Source organism: Xenopus tropicalis, chromosome 3 (genome assembly GCF_000004195.4).
Source record: "Xenopus tropicalis strain Nigerian chromosome 3, UCB_Xtro_10.0, whole genome shotgun sequence".
Classification (NCBI taxonomy): domain Eukaryota; kingdom Metazoa; phylum Chordata; class Amphibia; order Anura; family Pipidae; genus Xenopus; species Xenopus tropicalis.
This window is the reverse complement of record NC_030679.2, coordinates 151,155,291-151,174,116: the sequence shown is the minus strand read 5'-3', so window position 1 is coordinate 151,174,116 and position 18,826 is coordinate 151,155,291. Positions and strand designations below refer to the sequence as shown.

Below are 18,826 nucleotides of genomic sequence, written 5' to 3'. Positions count from 1 at the left end.
GGCAGTGAGTGTGACACCAAGCCGGTAAGTGGCAGTGAGAGTGAGGCCAAGCCTGTAAGTGGCAGTGAGTGTGAGGCCAAGCCGGTAAGTGGCAGTGAGAGTGAGGCCAAGCCTATAAGTGGCAGCGGGGGAGAGAGGGACAGTTGAGCAATACCATCTGTTGCCTTCCCCTCGCCCTAATCTCATCTGCTTAAATGATTGCGTTGTATGGGGTGGGAGGGGGAGAGCTACTTAATGGGGGGCACGTTGGGCTCAGGGCACAGAACCCTTCAGACTGAGCGGCGCCAGCATCCTGTACTGGCTGGTGTGTGGGGGGTAGGTTGGCCCGTGTGTGGGGGGTAGGTTGGCCCGTGTGTGGGGGGTAGGTTGGCCCGTGTGTGGGGGGTAGGTTGGCCCGTGTGTGGGGGGTAGGTTGGCCCGTGTGTGGGTATTGCCCAGAGATGCCCATTGTGCCGGGTGAGGATCCATGGCTTCCCTTCAATGAGCTGCCGGCTGAGCTGGATTTTCCGAGCCTTTAATGAGCTCTGACTGGGGGTGGGGGGGGGGGGGGGGGGGGCGGCACCAAGGCTATTTTAGTAGGGACGGGATTATGGGACACAAATGGGCTTTGGGCTGGAGGAACAGACCCTTCCTGCCCCTCACATACGAGGGAGCCACATCCCAGCCGGACCGTGCCACTCACTCACCCGCAGCAGGGGTGGGGTAGCCCCGGGCTAGAGCATGCTGGGAAAGGGCAGAACGCAGCACGGATACGGTACATGCAGGTAGGGAGCCGCGAGTCCCCGGAATAACCCCCCCCACTTACTGTGTGTATCAGCTCTCCCACAATTCCACTTGTGTTAGCTGGGGAGGCCCTGGGTACCCCTGGAACTATAGCGGGGTGACTGTTACCCCAATGTTTCTATATATCTGTAACCTTGTTATGGGCTAAGGGGGCCCAGCCTGAAGGCCAGTTAGGGGGGGATTTGGGGTGAGTGCTTATTTGTGCCCTGGGTACCCCTGGAACTATAGCGGGGTGACTGTTACCCCAATGTTTCTATATATCTGTAACCTTGTTATGGGCTAAGGGGGCCCAGCCTGAAGGCCAGTTAGGGGGGGATTTGGGGTGCTTATTTGTGCCCTGGGTACCCCTGGAACTATAGCGGGGTGACTGTTACCCCAATGTTTCTATATATCTGTAACCTTGTTATGGGCTAAGGGGGCCCAGCCTGAAGGCCAGTTAGGGGGGGATTTGGGGTGAGTGCTTGTGCCCTGGGTACCCCTGGAACTATAGCGGGGTGACTGTTACCCCAATGTTTCTATATATCTGTAACCTTGTTATGGGCTAAGGGGGCCCAGCCTGAAGGCCAGTTAGGGGGGGATTTGGGGTGAGTGCTTATTTGTGCCCTGGGTACCCCTGGAACTATAGCGGGGTGACTGTTACCCCAATGTTTCTATATATCTGTAACCTTGTTATGGGCTAAGGGGGCCCAGCCTGAAGGCCAGTTAGGGGGGGATTTGGGGTGAGTGCTTGTGCCCTGGGTACCCCTGGAACTATAGCGGGGTGACTGTTACCCCAATGTTTCTATATATCTGTAACCTTGTTATGGGCTAAGGGGGCCCAGCCTGAAGGCCAGTTAGGGGGGGATTTGGGGTGAGTGCTTATTTGTGCCCTGGGTACCCCTGGAACTATAGCGGGGTGACTGTTACCCCAATGTTTCTATATATCTGTAACCTTGTTATGGGCTAAGGGGGCCCAGCCTGAAGGCCAGTTAGGGGGGGATTTGGGGTGAGTGCTTATTTGTGCCCTGGGTACCCCTGGAACTATAGCGGGGTGACTGTTACCCCAATGTTTCTATATATCTGTAACCTTGTTATGGGCTAAGGGGGCCCAGCCTGAAGGCCAGTTAGGGGGGGATTTGGGGTGAGTGCTTATTTGTGCCCTGGGTACCCCTGGAACTATAGCGGGGTGACTGTTACCCCAATGTTTCTATATATCTGTAACCTTGTTATGGGCTAAGGGGGCCCAGCCTGAAGGCCAGTTAGGGGGGGATTTGGGGTGAGTGCTTATTTGTGCCCTGGGTACCCTGGAACTATAGCGGGGTGACTGTTACCCCAATGTTTCTATATATCTGTAACCTTGTTATGGGCTAAGGGGCCCAGCCTGAAGGCCAGTTAGGGGGGGATTTGGGGTGAGTGCTTATTTGTGCCCTGGGTACCCCTGGAACTATAGCGGGGTGACTGTTACCCCAATGTTTCTATATATCTGTAACCTTGTTATGGGCTAAGGGGGCCCAGCCTGAAGGCCAGTTAGGGGAGGATTTGGGGTGAGTGCTTATTTGTGCCCTGGGTACCCCTGGAACTATAGCGGGGTGACTGTTACCCCAATGTTTCTATATATCTGTAACCTTGTTATGAGGTAAGGGGGCCCCTGAGGGCCAGTTTGGGGGGGACAGTGGGACACTGATACAGATGAGGGACATTAATATATTTGTCTGTTTATTTCTCTCCCTTTGTCTTATGTGGTTTCTCTTTCAATAAACCATTTCTCCCCCCCCCCGGTCCCTATTTGCCCCCCTTATCCTTTCTTCCTCCCCATTCTGCCTGACCCACCACACTTTCTGTCTGTCCCTGTTGCTTTCCCCTACCTGTCTCTGTCCCTACCCCGGCCCCCCTTTCTTCCTCCATTGCTTTTTTGCCTCTCCCACTGCTCCTTCTTTGGCCCTGTTCTGCCCCATTTCTCTCCTCTGTCTCTCTGATTCGCTGCTGTTTCTCTCGCTCATCGCCGTACCCTTTGGGCCTGTCTCTTTCTTTTCCTTGCACTCTCACTGTGTCTCTCTCACGGCACTCTTCTCCTTTTTGCTCCCTTTTTTGCTTTTGGGCACTCTCTTTCCCTGTTGTCTCTACCATACGGTATCTGTCTCGCTTCTCACACGTGTATGTCTCTCTCAGACAATCAGTTTAGGATGTCTATCTTGGAGCGACTGGAGCAGATGGAGCGGAGAATGGCCGATATGAGCTCGGGGCAGGCCCAGCACCAACAGGCTCCTTGTGGCCCCCGGGGAGGAGAGAGCACACAGGTCAGTGCCTAACATGCTGCCATCCCCAGGGGGGTCCCACACAGGGGCAACAAGAGGCTCAGTATAGGAGTGATGGTTGGAAGTTCTATTCCTATTGGCTGCTAACTATAGCTTGGCTTGTGTGTATCTGGGCCCTTGTTATGGGCATGTATGGGGCTGCCATAGGGGGCCAAATGCCACCAAGTCTGACCCCCATTTCCTCTGCCCGCTGCTGGCCATGCCCTTGCTGCCCATACGCCCTGCGCGGCTCTATTCCTGTGTCGGCACCCCCAGCCTAGAGAATTCCCAATAAAGGGGGGGGGGCGCCATCTTTTTCCATTGCACGTCACGTCACATTTGCTAAGTGGATTATTTGCTTCTTAAGTTACCAACACAATTTTCCACACATTGCCAGCTAGCCCTGAGGGAGCCAGGCTATTACTGCCCGTATGTATGGGCATATCTGTGCCAGCTTATCCTTCCCATGGTACAGGGTTGGTACCACATTGCCAGCTAGCCCTGAGGGAGCCAGGCTATTACTGCCCGTATGTATGGGCATATCTGTGCCAGCTTATCCTTCCCATGGTACAGGGTTGGTACCACATTGCCAGCTAGCCCTGAGGGAGCCAGGCTATTACTGCCCGTATGTATGGGCATATCTGTGCCAGCTTATCCTTCCCATGGTACAGGGTTGGTACCACATTGCCAGCTAGCCCTGAGGGAGCCAGGCTATTACTGCCCGTATGTATGGGCATATCTGTGCCAGCTTATCCTTCCCATGGTACAGGGTTGGTACCACATTGCCAGCTAGCCCTGAGGGAGCCAGGCTATTACTGCCCGTATGTATGGGCATATCTGTGCCAGCTTATCCTTTCCATGGTACAGGGTTGGTACCACATTGCCAGCTAGCCCTGAGGGAGCCAGGCTATTACTGCCCGTATGTATGGGCATATCTGTGCCAGCTTATCCTTCCCATGGTACAGGGTTGGTACCACATTGCCAGCTAGCCCTGAGGGAGCCAGGCTATTACTGCCCGTATGTATGGGCATATCTGTGCCAGCTTATCCTTCCCATGGTACAGGGTTGGTACCACATTGCCAGCTAGCCCTGAGGGAGCCAGGCTATTACTGCCCGTATGTATGGGCATATCTGTGCCAGCTTATCCTTTCCATGGTACAGGGTTGGTACCACATTGCCAGCTAGCCCTGAGGGAGCCAGGCTATTACTGCCCATATGTATGGGCATATCTGTGCCAGCTTATCCTTTCCATGGTACAGGGTTGGTACCACATTGCCAGCTAGCCCTGAGGGAGCCAGGCTATTACTGCCCATATGTATGGGCATATCTGTGCCAGCTTATCCTTTCCATGGTACAGGGTTGGTACCACATTGCCAGCTAGCCCTGAGGGAGCCAGGCTATTACTGCCCGTATGTATGGGCATATCTGTGCCAGCTTATCCTTCCATGGTACAGGGTTGGTACCACATTGCCAGCTAGCCCTGAGGGAGCCAGGCTATTACTGCCCGTATGTATGGGCATATCTGTGCCAGCTTATCCTTTCCATGGTACAGGGTTGGTACCACATTGCCAGCTAGCCCTGAGGGAGCCAGGCTATTACTGCCCGTATGTATGGGCATATCTGTGCCAGCTTATCCTTTCCATGGTACAGGGTTGGTACCACATTGCCAGCTAGCCCTGAGGGAGCCAGGCTATTACTGCCCGTATGTATGGGCATATCTGTGCCAGCTTATCCTTCCCATGGTACAGGGTTGGTACCACATTGCCAGCTAGCCCTGAGGGAGCCAGGCTATTACTGCCCGTATGTATGGGCATATCTGTGCCAGCTTATCCTTTCCATGGTACAGGGTTGGTACCACATTGCCAGCTAGCCCTGAGGGAGCCAGGCTATTACTGCCCGTATGTATGGGCATATCTGTGCCAGCTTATCCTTCCCATGGTACAGGGTTGGTACCACATTGCCAGCTAGCCCTGAGGGAGCCAGGCTATTACTGCCCGTATGTATGGGCATATCTGTGCCAGCTTATCCTTTCTATGGTACAGGGTTGGTACCACATTGCCAGCTAGCCCTGAGGGAGCCAGGCTATTACTGCCCATATGTATGGGCATATCTGTGCCAGCTTATCCTTTCCATGGTACAGGGTTGGTACCACATTGCCAGCTAGCCCTGAGGGAGCCAGGCTATTACTGCCCGTATGTATGGGCATATCTGTGCCAGCTTATCCTTCCCATGGTACAGGGTTGGTACCACATTGCCAGCTAGCCCTGAGGGAGCCAGGCTATTACTGCCCGTATGTATGGGCATATCTGTGCCAGCTTATCCTTCCCATGGTACAGGGTTGGTACCACATTGCCAGCTAGCCCTGAGGGAGCCAGGCTATTACTGCCCGTATGTATGGGCATATCTGTGCCAGCTTATCCTTCCCATGGTACAGGGTTGGTACCACATTGCCAGCTAGCCCTGAGGGAGCCAGGCTATTACTGCCCGTATGTATGGGCATATCTGTGCCAGCTTATCCTTTCCATGGTACAGGGTTGGTACCACATTGCCAGCTAGCCCTGAGGGAGCCAGGCTATTACTGCCCGTATGTATGGGCATATCTGTGCCAGCTTATCCTTCCCATGGTACAGGGTTGGTACCACATTGCCAGCTAGCCCTGAGGGAGCCAGGCTATTACTGCCCGTATGTATGGGCATATCTGTGCCAGCTTATCCTTTCCATGGTTCAGGGTTGGTACCACATTGCCAGCTAGCCCTGAGGGAGCCAGGCTATTACTGCCCGTATGTATGGGCATATCTGTGCCAGCTTATCCTTTCCATGGTACAGGGTTAGTACCACATTGCCAGCTAGCCCTGAGGGAGTCAGGCTATTACTGCCCGTATGTATGGGCATATCTGTGCCAGCTTATCCTTTCCATGGTACAGGGTTGGTACCACATTGCCAGCTAGCCCTGAGGGAGCCAGGCTATTACTGCCCGTATGTATGGGCAAATCTGTGCCAGCTTATCCTTTCCATGGTACAGGGTTGGTACCACATTGCCAGCTAGCCCTGAGGGAGCCAGGCTATTACTGCCCGTATGTATGGGCATATCTGTGCCAGCTTATCCTTTCCATGGTACAGGGTTGGTACCACATTGCCAGCTAGCCCTGAGGGAGCCAGGCTATTACTGCCCGTATGTATGGGCATATCTGTGCCAGCTTATCCTTTCCATGGTACAGGGTTGGTACCACATTGCCAGCTAGCCCTGAGGGAGCCAGGCTATTACTGCCCGTATGTTTGGGCATATCTGTGCCAGCTTATCCTTTCCATGGTACAGGGTTGGTACCACATTGCCAGCTAGCCCTGAGGGAGCCAGGCTATTACTGCCCGTATGTATGGGCATATCTGTGCCAGCTTATCCTTTCCATGGTACAGGGTTGGTACCACATTGCCAGCTAGCCCTGAGGGAGCCAGGCTATTACTGCCCGTATGTTTGGGCATATCTGTGCCAGCTTATCCTTTCCATGGTACAGGATTGGTACCTCTCCTGGTGCCAACACAGGCCTTGTTGTATCCATGATGCAGCCATTCAATCCCATTGCCAACTTGCTCCATTTGGGGTATATCCATTGGCCCCCAGGAATTGCATGGACACGGGGTTGTATGGGTGAGCTTTACGGCATTTCTCTCTTTCAGATGACAAGTTCAGACTCCTTTGAGGCCCGATTGGTGGCAGTGTGTGAGAAAATGATGTCACAGACCTGCTGGGTGACATCGGACCTTCTGACCCACGAGATGAGTTTCCGAGGGATGACTCTGCTCCACCTGGCGGCCGCTCAGGGATACGCCCAGCTCATACAGACCCTAATACAGTGGCGGTAGGTGGGGTAACGGGGGAAGGGGGTGCTTCACTTCTGCTTCAGCTGGGGGTGACCCAACAAGGAATGGAACGCTAGGGGGGTCAGTGGGGTGCAGGGGGGCATCAGGACCTGAGGGGGGGGAGTTCATGTCTGGAGTCACAGCAATGACATGCAGTTTGTTCTCTCATTTCATTGGCTGCTGCTTTCTCTCCATTCTCCTGCAGGAACCTCCATTCCCAAAGTCTGGCAGTGGAGCTGGAGGTTGACCCTCTGAATGTGGATCACTTCTCCTGTACCCCGCTGGTAAGAATGGTTCCTCCCGCTGATTCTCCTTTGCCCCCTGCCCTTGGTCCTTTCACTGCTTCTGCACTGGAGCCCATTCTCCTCCCTTTCCTTCTCGCCCCTCTGCATTCTCCTCCCCTTCCTTCTCCTCTCTTTCCTTCTACCCCCGCTGCATTCTCCTCCCATTCCTTCCCCCCCTCTGCATTCTCCCCCCTTTCCTTCTCCCCCCGCTGCATTCTCCTCCCTTTCCTTCTCGCCCCTCTGCATTCTCCTCCCCTTCCTTCTCCTCTCTTTCCTTCTACCCCCTCTGCATTCTCCTCCCATTCCTTCCCCCCCTCTGCATTCTCCCCCCTTTCCTTCTCCCCCCGCTGCATTCTCCTCCCTTTCCTTCTCCCCCCTCTGCATTCTCCTCCCCTTCCTTCTCCTCTCTTTCCTTCTACCCCCTCTGCATTCTCCTCCCCTTCCTTCTCCTCTCTTTCCTTCTACCCCCTCTGCATTCTCCTCCCCTTCCTTCTCCTCTCTTTCCTTCTACCCCCGCTGCATTCTCCTCCCATTCCTTCCCCCCCTCTGCATTCTCCCCCCTTTCCTTCTCCCCCCGCTGCATTCTCCTCCCTTTCCTTCTACCCCCTCTGCATTCTCCTCCCCTTCCTTCTCCTCTCTTTCCTTCTACCCCCGCTGCATTCTCCTCCCATTCCTTCCCCCCCTCTGCATTCTCCCCCCTTTCCTTCTCCCCCCGCTGCATTCTCCTCCCTTTCCTTCTCCCCCCTCTGCATTCTCCTCCCCTTCCTTCTCCTCTCTTTCCTTCTACCCCCGCTGCATTCTCCTCCCATTCCTTCTCCCCCCTCTGCATTCTCCTTCCTTTCCTTCTACCCCCGCTGCATTCTCCTCCCTTTCCTTCTACCCCCGCTGCATTCTCCTCCCTTTCCTTCTACCCCCGCTGCATTCTCCCCCCTTTCCTTCTACCCCCGCTGCATTCTCCTCCCTTTCCTTCTACCCCCGCTGCATTCTCCTCCCTTTCCTTCTTCCCCCGCTGCATTCTCCCCCCTTTCCTTCTACCCCCGCTGCATTCTCCTCCCTTTCCTTCTACCCCCGCTGCATTCTCCTCCCTTTCCTTCTACCCCGCTGCATTCTCCCCCCTTTCCTTCTACCCCCGCTGCATTCTCCTCCCATTCCTTCTCCCCCCTCTGCATTCTCCCCCTTTCCTTCTACCCCCGCTGCATTCTCCTCCCATTCCTTCCCCCCCTCTGCATTCTCCCCCCTCTGCATTCTCCCCCTTTCCTTCTCCCCCCGCTGCATTCTCCTCCCTTTCCTTCTCCCCCTCTGCATTCTCCTCCCTTTCCTTCTCCCCCCGCTGCATTCTCCTCCCCTTCCAACCGCCCCTCTGCATTCTCCTCCCTTTTCTTCTACCCCCGCTGCATTCTCCTCCCATTCCTTCCCCCCCCTCTGCATTTTCCTCCCCTTCCTTCTCCCCCCTTTCCTTCTACCCCCGCTGCATTCTCCTCCCATTCCTTCCCCCCCCTCTGCATTCTCCTCCCCCCTTTCCTTCTCCCCCCACTGCATTTTCCTCCCCTTCCTTCTCCCCCCTTTCCTTCTCCCCCCGCTGCATTCTCCTCCCTTCTCCCCCAGCTGCATTCTCCTTCCATTCCTTCTCCCCCCACTGCATTCTCCTCCCATTCCTTCTCCCCCCAATGCATTCTCCTCCCATTCCTTCCCCCCCCCTCTGCATTCTCCTCCCCCCTTTCCTTCTTCTCCCGCTGCATTCTCCTCCCCTTCCTTCTCCCCCAGAGTCAAATTTCTATTTTTTTAAGAAAAACTTGAATTTTCTGCTCTTAAAGCTGTGAGTGTTTTTGTGTTGCCTGTGGGAGTTGGGGTGCAGTGTAACGTTCCCCCCCTGACCTGACACCTATCCTTCCCCAGATGTGGGCCTGTGCATTGGGTCACACTGAAGCTGCCGCTCTCCTGTTCCGCTGGGACTGTCGGGCTCTTTCCATCCCGGACTCCTTGGGCCGCTTCCCCCTGGGAGTTGCCCGGTACCGAGGCCATACCAAGCTGGCTGCTACCCTGGAGGAGATGCAGAGAATGGAGCCCTTCCATATAAGCTACACAAGCCTGCAGGCAAACAGCTGGCACCAACTGACAGGCAGCCAGGATGGCAGCCGGGTACTGTCACCCCTCTCTACAAGCGCCGACACAGGTAATGCCACTCACTGCCCACAGGGCGGCAATAACAGTAGGGGGCACAGACTAGACCGGCTGTAATTGCAGGAAGCACCAATGATAAGTGTTTCCTTCTCCCCCCAGGGCTCAGCAGTCTCCCATCCCCGTCGGAAGTGTCAGATGGTTCCGTGTCCCTGACCTCGGCCTATTCCAGCAGTTCTGCCCTGCAAGGTTCTCCTGACTGCAGCCCAGAGAGTAGCCAGGACACCCCTGCGGCGAGTTCCCCGAGCTCCCGCACTCTCGGCTCCTGGGACCTCGAAGATGCAGGAGGATCCGCTTTGTACCTGGACTCCCCTAGGGTGGGAGATAACTATGAGGAGCAAGCTGACCTCTTGGGGTACAGAGAGGATACGGAGAACCAGGGCTACCTGCAGGTGCTCTAATCTACTGCCATTCCTTTGCTTCTGGGGTATATAGCTGTCTGGTTGCTAATGCTACTGACCCTAGTAACTGTTACCCCAATGTTTCTATATATCTGTAACCTTGTTATGGGCTAAGGGGGCCCAGCCTGAAGGCCAGTTAGGGGGGGATTTGGGGTGAGTGCTTATTTGTGCCCTGGGTACCCCTGGAACTATAGCGGGGTGACTGTTACCCCAATGTTTCTATATATCTGTAACCTTGTTATGGGCTAAGGGGGCCCAGCCTGAAGGCCAGTTAGGGGGGGATTTGGGGTGAGTGCTTATTTGTGCCCTGGGTACCCCTGGAACTATAGCGGGGTGACTGTTACCCCAATGTTTCTATATATCTGTAACCTTGTTATGGGCTAAGGGGGCCCAGCCTGAAGGCCAGTTAGGGGGGGATTTGGGGTGAGTGCTTATGGGCTAAGGGGCATGGCTGAATGCTGCAGCTAAACCCAATACACCCCCTGTTCCCTACATGTTGCTACATTCCCAGGTGGACATGGTGACTCTGGCAGAGCAGATTATTGAAGCCACCCCAGATCGGATAAAGCAGGAGGACTTCACCGCACCAGACTCTGCCACCCTAAGGGAAAGGTCGGCCAACCTGAGCAAGACTATGACTTGGCTGGCCAGTTACTTGGAGACTGCGGATCAGATGCCCGGCCTTCCTCCTCATGGGTCAGTGCCTACAGTACAGTGCTGTTTATATATGGTGTATCTGCGTGTACCCGTGTATATATGGTGGATCTGCGTGTACCCGTGTATATATGGTGTATCTGCGTGTACCCGTGTATATATGGTGGATCTGCGTGTACCCGTGTATATATGGTGAATCTGCGTGTACCCGTGTATATATGGTGGATCTGCGTGTACCCGTGTATATATGGTGGATCTGCGTGTACCCGTGTATATATGGTGGATCTGCGTGTACCCGTGTATATATGGTGAATCTGCGTGTACCCGTGTATATATGGTGTATCTGCGTGTACCCGGGTAGATATGGTGAATCTGCGTGTACCCGTGTATATATGGTGTATCTGCGTGTACCCGTGTATATATGGTGTATCTGCGTGTACCCGGGTAGATATGGTGTATCTGCGTGTACCCGGGTAGATATGGTGTTGCGTACCCGGTAATGGTGTATCTGCGTGTACCCGGGTAGATATGGTGTATCTGCGTGTAACCCGGGTAGATATGGTGTATCTGCGTGTACCCGGGTAGATATGGTGTATCTGCGTGTACCCGGGTAGATATGGTGTATCTGCGTGTACCCGGGTAGATATGGTGTATCTGCGTGTACCCGGGTAGATATGGTGTATCTGCGTGTACCCGGGTAGATATGGTGTATCTGCGTGTACCCGGGTAGATATGGTGTATCTGCGTGTACCCGGGTAGATATGGTGTATCTGCGTGTACCCGGGTAGATATGGTGTATCTGCGTGTACCCGGGTAGATATGGTGTATCTGCGTGTACCCGTGTAGATATGGTGTATCTGCCGTGTACCCGGGTAGATATGGTGTATCTGCGTGTACCCGGGGTAGATATGGTGTATCCTGCGTGTACCGGGTAGATATGGTGTTATCCTGCGTGTACCCGGGTTATTATATGGTGTATCTGCGTGTACCCGGGTAGATATGGTGTATCTGCGTGTACCCGTGTAGATATGGTGTATCTGCGTGTACCCGGGTAGATATGGTGTATCTGCGTGTACCCGGGTAGATATGGTGTATCTGCGTGTACCCGGGTATATATGGTGTATCTGCGTGTACCCGTGTTTACGTACATACGTGTGTATGAGTGAATTTACCAATGTTCTGTTGCCAGGGAGGGGATGAGAGCTGCCCGTGCCCTCGCTCGATTTGCCCAGATGAGTCCGAGAGAGGACGGATCTAGTCCTTTGCCTCCCGTTGAAATGGGAATATACAGTCCGTGGAGTAAGCGGGGCAACAGGCGATCTACGGAGGCTCTACGGGTTAAAATATCAAGGTGAGCCTCAGTTGGACAGGTGGAGCGGTACCAAGGGGGAGGCCATAAGGTCTGGGGTCTCTTCAGGGGGTGCAGGGATGCTGTAGGGGCAGCTGTTCCAGATGTGTCCAGGTACTAGTGTGAAAATGGTAGATACCTTGGCAGATGCCCATCACTTTTTGTTCACTTTTAAATGAACTTTCAGTAGGATGTAGAGAGTGATATTCTGAGGCAATTTGCAATTGGTCTTCATTTTTTATTATTTGTGGTTCTTGAATTATTTAGCTTTTTGTTCCAGTTTGGAATTTCAGCAGCTGTCTGGTTGCTAGGGTCTGATTTAACCTAGCAACCAGACAGTGGTTTGAAAGAGAAAGCTGGTTATGTACCCCCCCTACTGCTGAGCCAGGGCCCATCTGTGATTTGCTGTGACACCCTTCCTGCTGGCCAATCAGCATGGGCAATATCTGTTCCATTGAGTTTGTGGCTCTTTTAACCTCAGGTCTGAGGCTCCCCTGTCGCCCTCGGCTCCGTCCCCCCTGGGAGAGATCCCGTTCGAGCGGTTCGACCCCCCGGGTGCAGCTCGCTGGTCAGAGTTCCTCAGTGCCTCGAGCAGCGGCAGAATGGAGAGCGAATTTGCGCTGCTCACCCTGTCGGACCACGAGCAGCGGGAGTTGTATGAGGCAGCCCGCGTCATCCAGACGGCCTTCCGAAAGTACAAGGTAAGTGCGTCGCCCCGAATCCCTTGCACGGGCCTCACAGTGGCCCCTAATTCTGCCTTGTGGGATTGTGCCCCCCGGTGCTGATTCTCTGTTATCTCATGACCCACAGGGCCGGCGCTTAAAGGAACAGCAGGATCTGGCTGCGGCCGTCATTCAGCGCTGCTACAGGAAGTACAAACAGGTAGGGATTGGCTACTGGTTTCTCTCTTTATACAGTAAACTTACTGCCACTAAATTCATTTGTTATACAGATAGCTAGAATCTCAGCCATAAAGCAGGGCAGGACTGCTGCTTACAATGGGGGGATCAGATAGGATCTGTGCCACTGTGACAGAATGCTCTGTTATACAGATAGCTAGAATCTCAGCCATAAAGCAGGGCAGGACTGCTGCTTACAATGGGGGGATCAGATAGGATCTGTGCCACTGTGACAGAATGCTCTGTTATACAGATAGCTAGAATCTCAGCCATAAAGCAGGGCAGGACTGCTGCTTACAATGGGGGGATCAGATAGGATCTGTGCCACTGTGACAGAATGCTCTGTTATACAGATAGCTAGAATCTCAGCCATAAAGCAGGGCAGGACTGCTGCTTACAATGGGGGGATCAGATAGGATCTGTGCCACTGTGACAGAATGCTCTGTTATACAGATAGCTAGAATCTCAGCCATAAAGCAGGGCAGGACTGCTGCTTACAATGGGGGGATCAGATAGGATCTGTGCCACTGTGACAGAATGCTCCGTTATACAGATAGCTAGAATCTCAGCCATAAAGCAGGGCAGGACTGCTGCTTACAATGGGGGGATCAGATAGGATCTGTGCCACTGTGACAGAATGCTCTGTTATACAGATAGCTAGAATCTCAGCCATAAAGCAGGGCAGGACTGCTGCTTACAATGGGGGGATCAGATAGGATCTGTGCCACTGTGACAGAATGCTCTGTTATACAGATAGCTAGAATCTCAGCCATAAAGCAGGGCAGGACTGCTGCTTACAATGGGGGGATCAGATAGGATCTGTGCCACTGTGACAGAATGCTCTGTTATACAGATAGCTAGAATCTCAGCCATAAAGCAGGGCAGGACTGCTGCTTACAATGGGGGATCAGATAGGATCTGTGCCACTGTGACAGAATGCTCTGTTATACAGATAGCTAGAATCTCAGCCATAAAGCAGGGCAGGACTGCTGCTTACAATGGGGGATCAGATAGGATCTGTGCCACTGTGACAGAATGCTCTGTTATACAGATAGCTAGAATCTCAGCCATAAAGCAGGGCAGGACTGCTGCTTACAATGGGGGATCAGATAGGATCTGTGCCACTGTGACAGAATGCTCTGTTATACAGATAGCTAGAATCTCAGCCATAAAGCAGGGCAGGACTGCTGCTTACAATGGGGGATCAGATAGGATCTGTGCCACTGTGACAGAATGCTCTGTTATACAGATAGCTAGAATCTCAGCCATAAAGCAGGGCAGGACTGCTGCTTACAATGGGGGGATCAGATAGGATCTGTGCCACTGTGACAGAATGCTCTGTTATACAGATAGCTAGAATCTCAGCCATAAAGCAGGGCAGGACTGCTGCTTACAATGGGGGGATCAGATAGGATCTGTGCCACTGTGACAGAATGCTCTGTTATACAGATAGCTAGAATCTCAGCCATAAAGCAGGGCAGGACTGCTGCTTACAATGGGGGGATCAGATAGGATCTGTGCCACTGTGACAGAATGCTCTGTTATACAGATAGCTAGAATCTCAGCCATAAAGCAGGGCAGGACTGCTGCTTACAATGGGGGGATCAGATAGGATCTGTGCCACTGTGACAGAATGCTCTGTTATACAGATAGCTAGAATCTCAGCCATAAAGCAGGGCAGGACTGCTGCTTACAATGGGGGGATCAGATAGGATCTGTGCCACTGTGACAGAATGCTCTGTTATACAGATAGCTAGAATCTCAGCCATAAAGCAGGGCAGGACTGCTGCTTACAATGGGGGGATCAGATAGGATCTGTGCCACTGTGACAGAATGCTCTGTTATACAGATAGCTAGAATCTCAGCCATAAAGCAGGGCAGGACTGCTGCTTACAATGGGGGGGGGATCAGATAGGATCTGTGCCACTGTGACAGAATGCTCTGTTATACAGATAGCTAGAATCTCAGCCATAAAGCAGGGCAGGACTGCTGCTTACATTCACTAACCCTCAGTATACTCTTTTTTTGCAAGCTGACTTGGATTGCTCTGAAGGTAACACATAAACCTGTTTAACCCCTCACCCTGCTCTTACTGTGCCCCCAAGCTTTGCCCGTTGCACTTACCCGTGGGGGGGAATCCGGTGTTTGCCAGTTTCTCCCCATTGGTCAGTAATTGCCTGTTACTGGCACTGGGGCACAATATAAGGATAACTGGGGCAGGGGAAACTCATTGGCCGCCGGCCTAATAGCTCTGTTTATTTACCCACAATCCCACAGTATGCTCTTTACAAGAAGATGACGCAGGCAGCCATCTTGATTCAGTCCAAGTTCCGCAGTTACTATGAGCAGAAGCGGTTCCAGCAGAGCCGGCGGGCGGCCGTCCTGATCCAGCAGTGTTACCGGAGCTACCGGGAGGGGGCACGGGGTGGCACTGCCCTGCAGCACTGCATGAAGTACGTACCTATATATATGGGGCACAGTATGGCAGCTCCTTCCCCAGAGCCCTACTAATGTCTCCCATTCCATAGGGGATCCTTCCTGACCAAGAAACAAGATCAGGCTGCTCGCAAAATCATGCGCTTCCTTCGCCGCTGCCGCCTCAGGTACGTCCGTATGGAGGGCCGCCATTGGTGGGACGTCTGGTAGGGGGCGGGACTAATGGCAAATGGGAGGTGCTGTTTGTTTAGGGCTGGGTGGGTCGGGGCAGGGGAAATCCTTCTCTTTCTGCATCATTTGAAATGCTGGCAGGGGAGGAGGGACTAAAACACCGCTGTTACAAATTGCAACAACTTACAGACAGCATGCAGGAACTACATTACCCACAATGCATTGCACTGGGATGTTCCTTTCCTTATTGACATCACGTGGGCAGCAGGGAATTGTGGGATTGGGAGGAGCCAGGCTGAAGGTCTCAGAGTTGCTTGAAATTATGTTTATTTTCAAAAAGTTGTTTTTGGGTGGAGTTGCCCTTTAACCTCATAGAAACCCCCAATAAATATGGGCAGTTAGTGGTGTGGGAAGGTACCATGTTGGGGGTTAAGGGGTGATGTTGCCCTGCCTACTGATCATGTGATTGTGTTCTTTTTCCCCCTCCCACCCATTACCCCCCTCCTTCTCAAATGCCTCCTTTGCTCCTCCTCCCTTTCTGATCCCGCCCCCTGTCTGATCCGCAGGATGAAGGAGATGAAGCAGAGTGAAGATTGTTTACAGACGAGGGGACTGACCAATTAGCTCTCACCTCCCGTTTGGTGCCCCTGTGCCCTATCGGCAGTGCTGCCCAGTGCCCGCCCTCAAGCTGCCATCTTGTCTTCTAAAGGGAGGGGCATATGGGCCACGCCCTGTGCCACTGCAGGGCCCACACATCCGAGAGTGTAACAGTGCCTAGTAGGCAGTGAGTGTGAGTGTGAGTGGCCGTGAGAATACGGACGGATGTATAATTGTGTATAAATATATATATATAGGCACACATTTCACTGTATTTTGCATGTATGTCCCTGATTATCTCGCCACAATATTACCAGACACGCCCTTCTTATAGCTCGGCACCGCCCACTTTGTGTGCACGCACGCCTGAGTACATGTATGTATTGTATGCGCATAGCTGCATGTGGGGGGTATATGGCAGGGGTGGGGGGTATATGGCACAGGGGGGTGTATATGGCATAGGTGTGTGTGTGTATGGCACAGGGTGGTGTATATGGCAGGGGTGGGGGGTATATGGCACAGGGGGGTGTATATGGCAGGGGTGTGTGTATATGACACAGACAGGGGTATGGGTGAGGAGGGGTTCAGCCATGGCCTGTGTACGGTATAGCGGCCAGTCTTGTGTAGGTACTGGTACTGGTGCTGGTTGATAGGTACAGGTGTATGTAGGTGTGAGTGAGCACTGAAGGTGTTTGTGCAAATGTGAGTGCGAGTGGGTACAAGTGCGAGTGGGTACAGGTGAGTGCGAGTGGGTACAGGTGAGTGCGAGTGGGTACAGGTGAGTGCGAGTGGGTACAGGTGGGTACGAGTGGGTACAGGTGTGTGAGTGGGTGCAGGTGAGTGGGTACAGGTGTGTGAGTGGGTGCAGGTGAGTGGGTACAGGTGTGTGAGTGGGTGCAGGCGGGTGCGAGTGGGTACAGGTGGGTACGAGTGGGTACAGGTGTGTGAGTGGGTGCAGGTGAGTGGGTGCAGGTGTGTGAGTGGGTGCAGGCGGGTGCGAGTGGGTGCAGGTGAGTGGGTACAGGTGGGTTGGGCACGGTGCGTGTCGCTCAGGCAGCTCTTTTATTTATTAATTTATTTCACGGTCTCATTTCATGCACTTTGCCCCCCCCCCCCCCCCATAGGGGAAGATATTTCTGTATATTTGTGGCTTTTGTACCGCCGGTCCCACCGGAACCTTTTTATTTGTCATTCCCTTTGTATTTTATATTGGTTTTTTACTCATTATTATTGGTTGGAGGAGAATGTATGTGGGCTGTGTGTGTGGGGGGGGTGTATATATATACTGTCCTGCAGATACGGGGGGGCGGGTAGGGGCCACGGGAAGTATTGGGGTGCAGAGTATTTACATTGTGCAATATAGGGAATATATATATATCTGTATATAAGGAGCTGATATCACTGAGAGTTATGTGTATATACGAGAGTATATGAAAAGATGAGATATATATATATATATATAGAGAAAACTCTATCCCCAGGGTCCCTGGTTCTGGTCACATGACCGAGGGCAGCCATTTTATGCTTCTAGTAGCGATGCCGGTGGCAAATGGGCCGGTGTTCTGGGAGCACTCGTAGCCACAATCTGCCATTGGGCAGCTGCCACCCCTGGGGCAAACGTTATGAAACTGGCACAATAAACCCCTCTGCCCCCCATTGTGCATAGAACTGCGCCCCCTACAGTGTCGCTGCTTCTCAGATCCAGGTTAAGGGTTAAACACAAGTCATTGCATGGACTTTCCAAGAAAACACTAAATTGTAAATATTTTTAAAGTATGAAAAGTGATCTTAATATATTGTAAAGAGACGCAAAGCATTTCTGGGGGGGCGGCGTCATCTGTGCATGGGGGCGGGGCTTGTATATAGTGTAACATAGTATTTTCTGAGATTTGGGGAGAGATTATTGGCTGCTCCATGTGTCCCGGGATTGGGGGAGAGATTATTGGCTGCTCCATGTGTCCCGGGATTAGGGGAGAGATTATTGGCTGCTCCATGTGTCCCGGGATTGGGGGAGAGATTATTGGCTGCTCCATGTGTCCCGGGATTGGGGGAGAGATAATGGCTGCTCCATGTGTCCCGGGATTGGGGGAGAGAGTTTATTGGCTGCTCCATGTGTCCCGGGGTTGGGGGAGAGATTATTGGCTGCTCCATGTGTCCCGGGGTTGGGGGAGAGATTATTGGCTGCTCCATGTGTCCCGGGATTGGGGGAGAGATTATTGGTTGCTCCATGTGTCCCGGGATTGGGGGAGAGATTATTGGCTGCTCCATGTGTCCCGGGATTGGGGGAGAGATTATTGGCTGCTCCATGTGTCCCGGGGTTGGGGGAGAGATTATTGGCTGCTCCATGTGTCCCGGGATTGGGGGAGAGATTATTGGCTGCTCCATGTGTCCCGGGGTTGGGAGAGAGTTTATTGGCTGCTCCATGTGTCCCGGGGTTGGGGGAGAGTTTATTGGCTGCTCCATGTGTCCCGGGGTTGGGGGAGAGTTTATTGGCTGCTCCATGTGTCCCGGGGTTGGGGGAGAGTTTATTGGCTGCTCCACGTGCCCTGGGATTGGGGGAGAGATTATTGGTTGCTCCATGTGTCCCGGGATTGGGGGAGAGTTTATTGGCTGCTCCATGTGTCCTGGGATTGGGGGAGAGATTATTGGCTGCTCCACGTGTCCCGGGGTTGGGGGAGAGATTATTGCCTGCTCCATGTGTCCCGGGGTTGGGGGAGAGATTATTGGCTGCTCCACGTGTCCCGGGATTGGGGGAGAGATTATTGGCTGCTCCACGTGCCCCGGGATTGGGGGAGAGATTATTGGTTGCTCCATGTGTCCCGGGATTGGGGGAGAGATGATTGGCTGCTCCACGTGTCCCGGGGTTGGGGGAGAGATTATTGGCTGCTCCACGTGCCCCGGGGTTGGGGGAGAGATTATTGCCTGCTCCACGTGCCCCGGGGTT

General features: G+C 53.3%; 1 protein-coding gene across 2 annotated transcripts in view; it reads left to right on the top strand.

The window, feature by feature from the left end:
• The window catches only part of camta2 (calmodulin binding transcription activator 2), a 37,548-nt gene extending 21,392 nt beyond the window's left edge, over positions 1–16,156 (top strand). The window contains exons 12-24 of one of the 2 annotated variants that reach the window (XM_031899585.1): positions 2,932–3,059; positions 6,732–6,913; positions 7,120–7,198; positions 9,095–9,371; positions 9,479–9,768; positions 10,289–10,473; positions 11,621–11,782; positions 12,261–12,480; positions 12,590–12,661; positions 14,711–14,731; positions 14,956–15,131; positions 15,207–15,281; positions 15,852–16,156. In XM_031899585.1, the coding sequence (XP_031755445.1) occupies positions 2,932–3,059; positions 6,732–6,913; positions 7,120–7,198; positions 9,095–9,371; positions 9,479–9,768; positions 10,289–10,473; positions 11,621–11,782; positions 12,261–12,480; positions 12,590–12,661; positions 14,711–14,731; positions 14,956–15,131; positions 15,207–15,281; positions 15,852–15,909 (1,925 nt within the window). In that variant the 3' untranslated portion in view covers positions 15,910–16,156. The remainder of the gene's footprint in view (positions 1–2,931; positions 3,060–6,731; positions 6,914–7,119; positions 7,199–9,094; positions 9,372–9,478; positions 9,769–10,288; positions 10,474–11,620; positions 11,783–12,260; positions 12,481–12,589; positions 12,662–14,710; positions 14,732–14,955; positions 15,132–15,206; positions 15,282–15,851) is intronic. The other variant, XM_031899586.1, reaches the window with a different exon arrangement.
• The last annotated feature ends 2,670 nt before the right edge of the window (positions 16,157–18,826 follow it).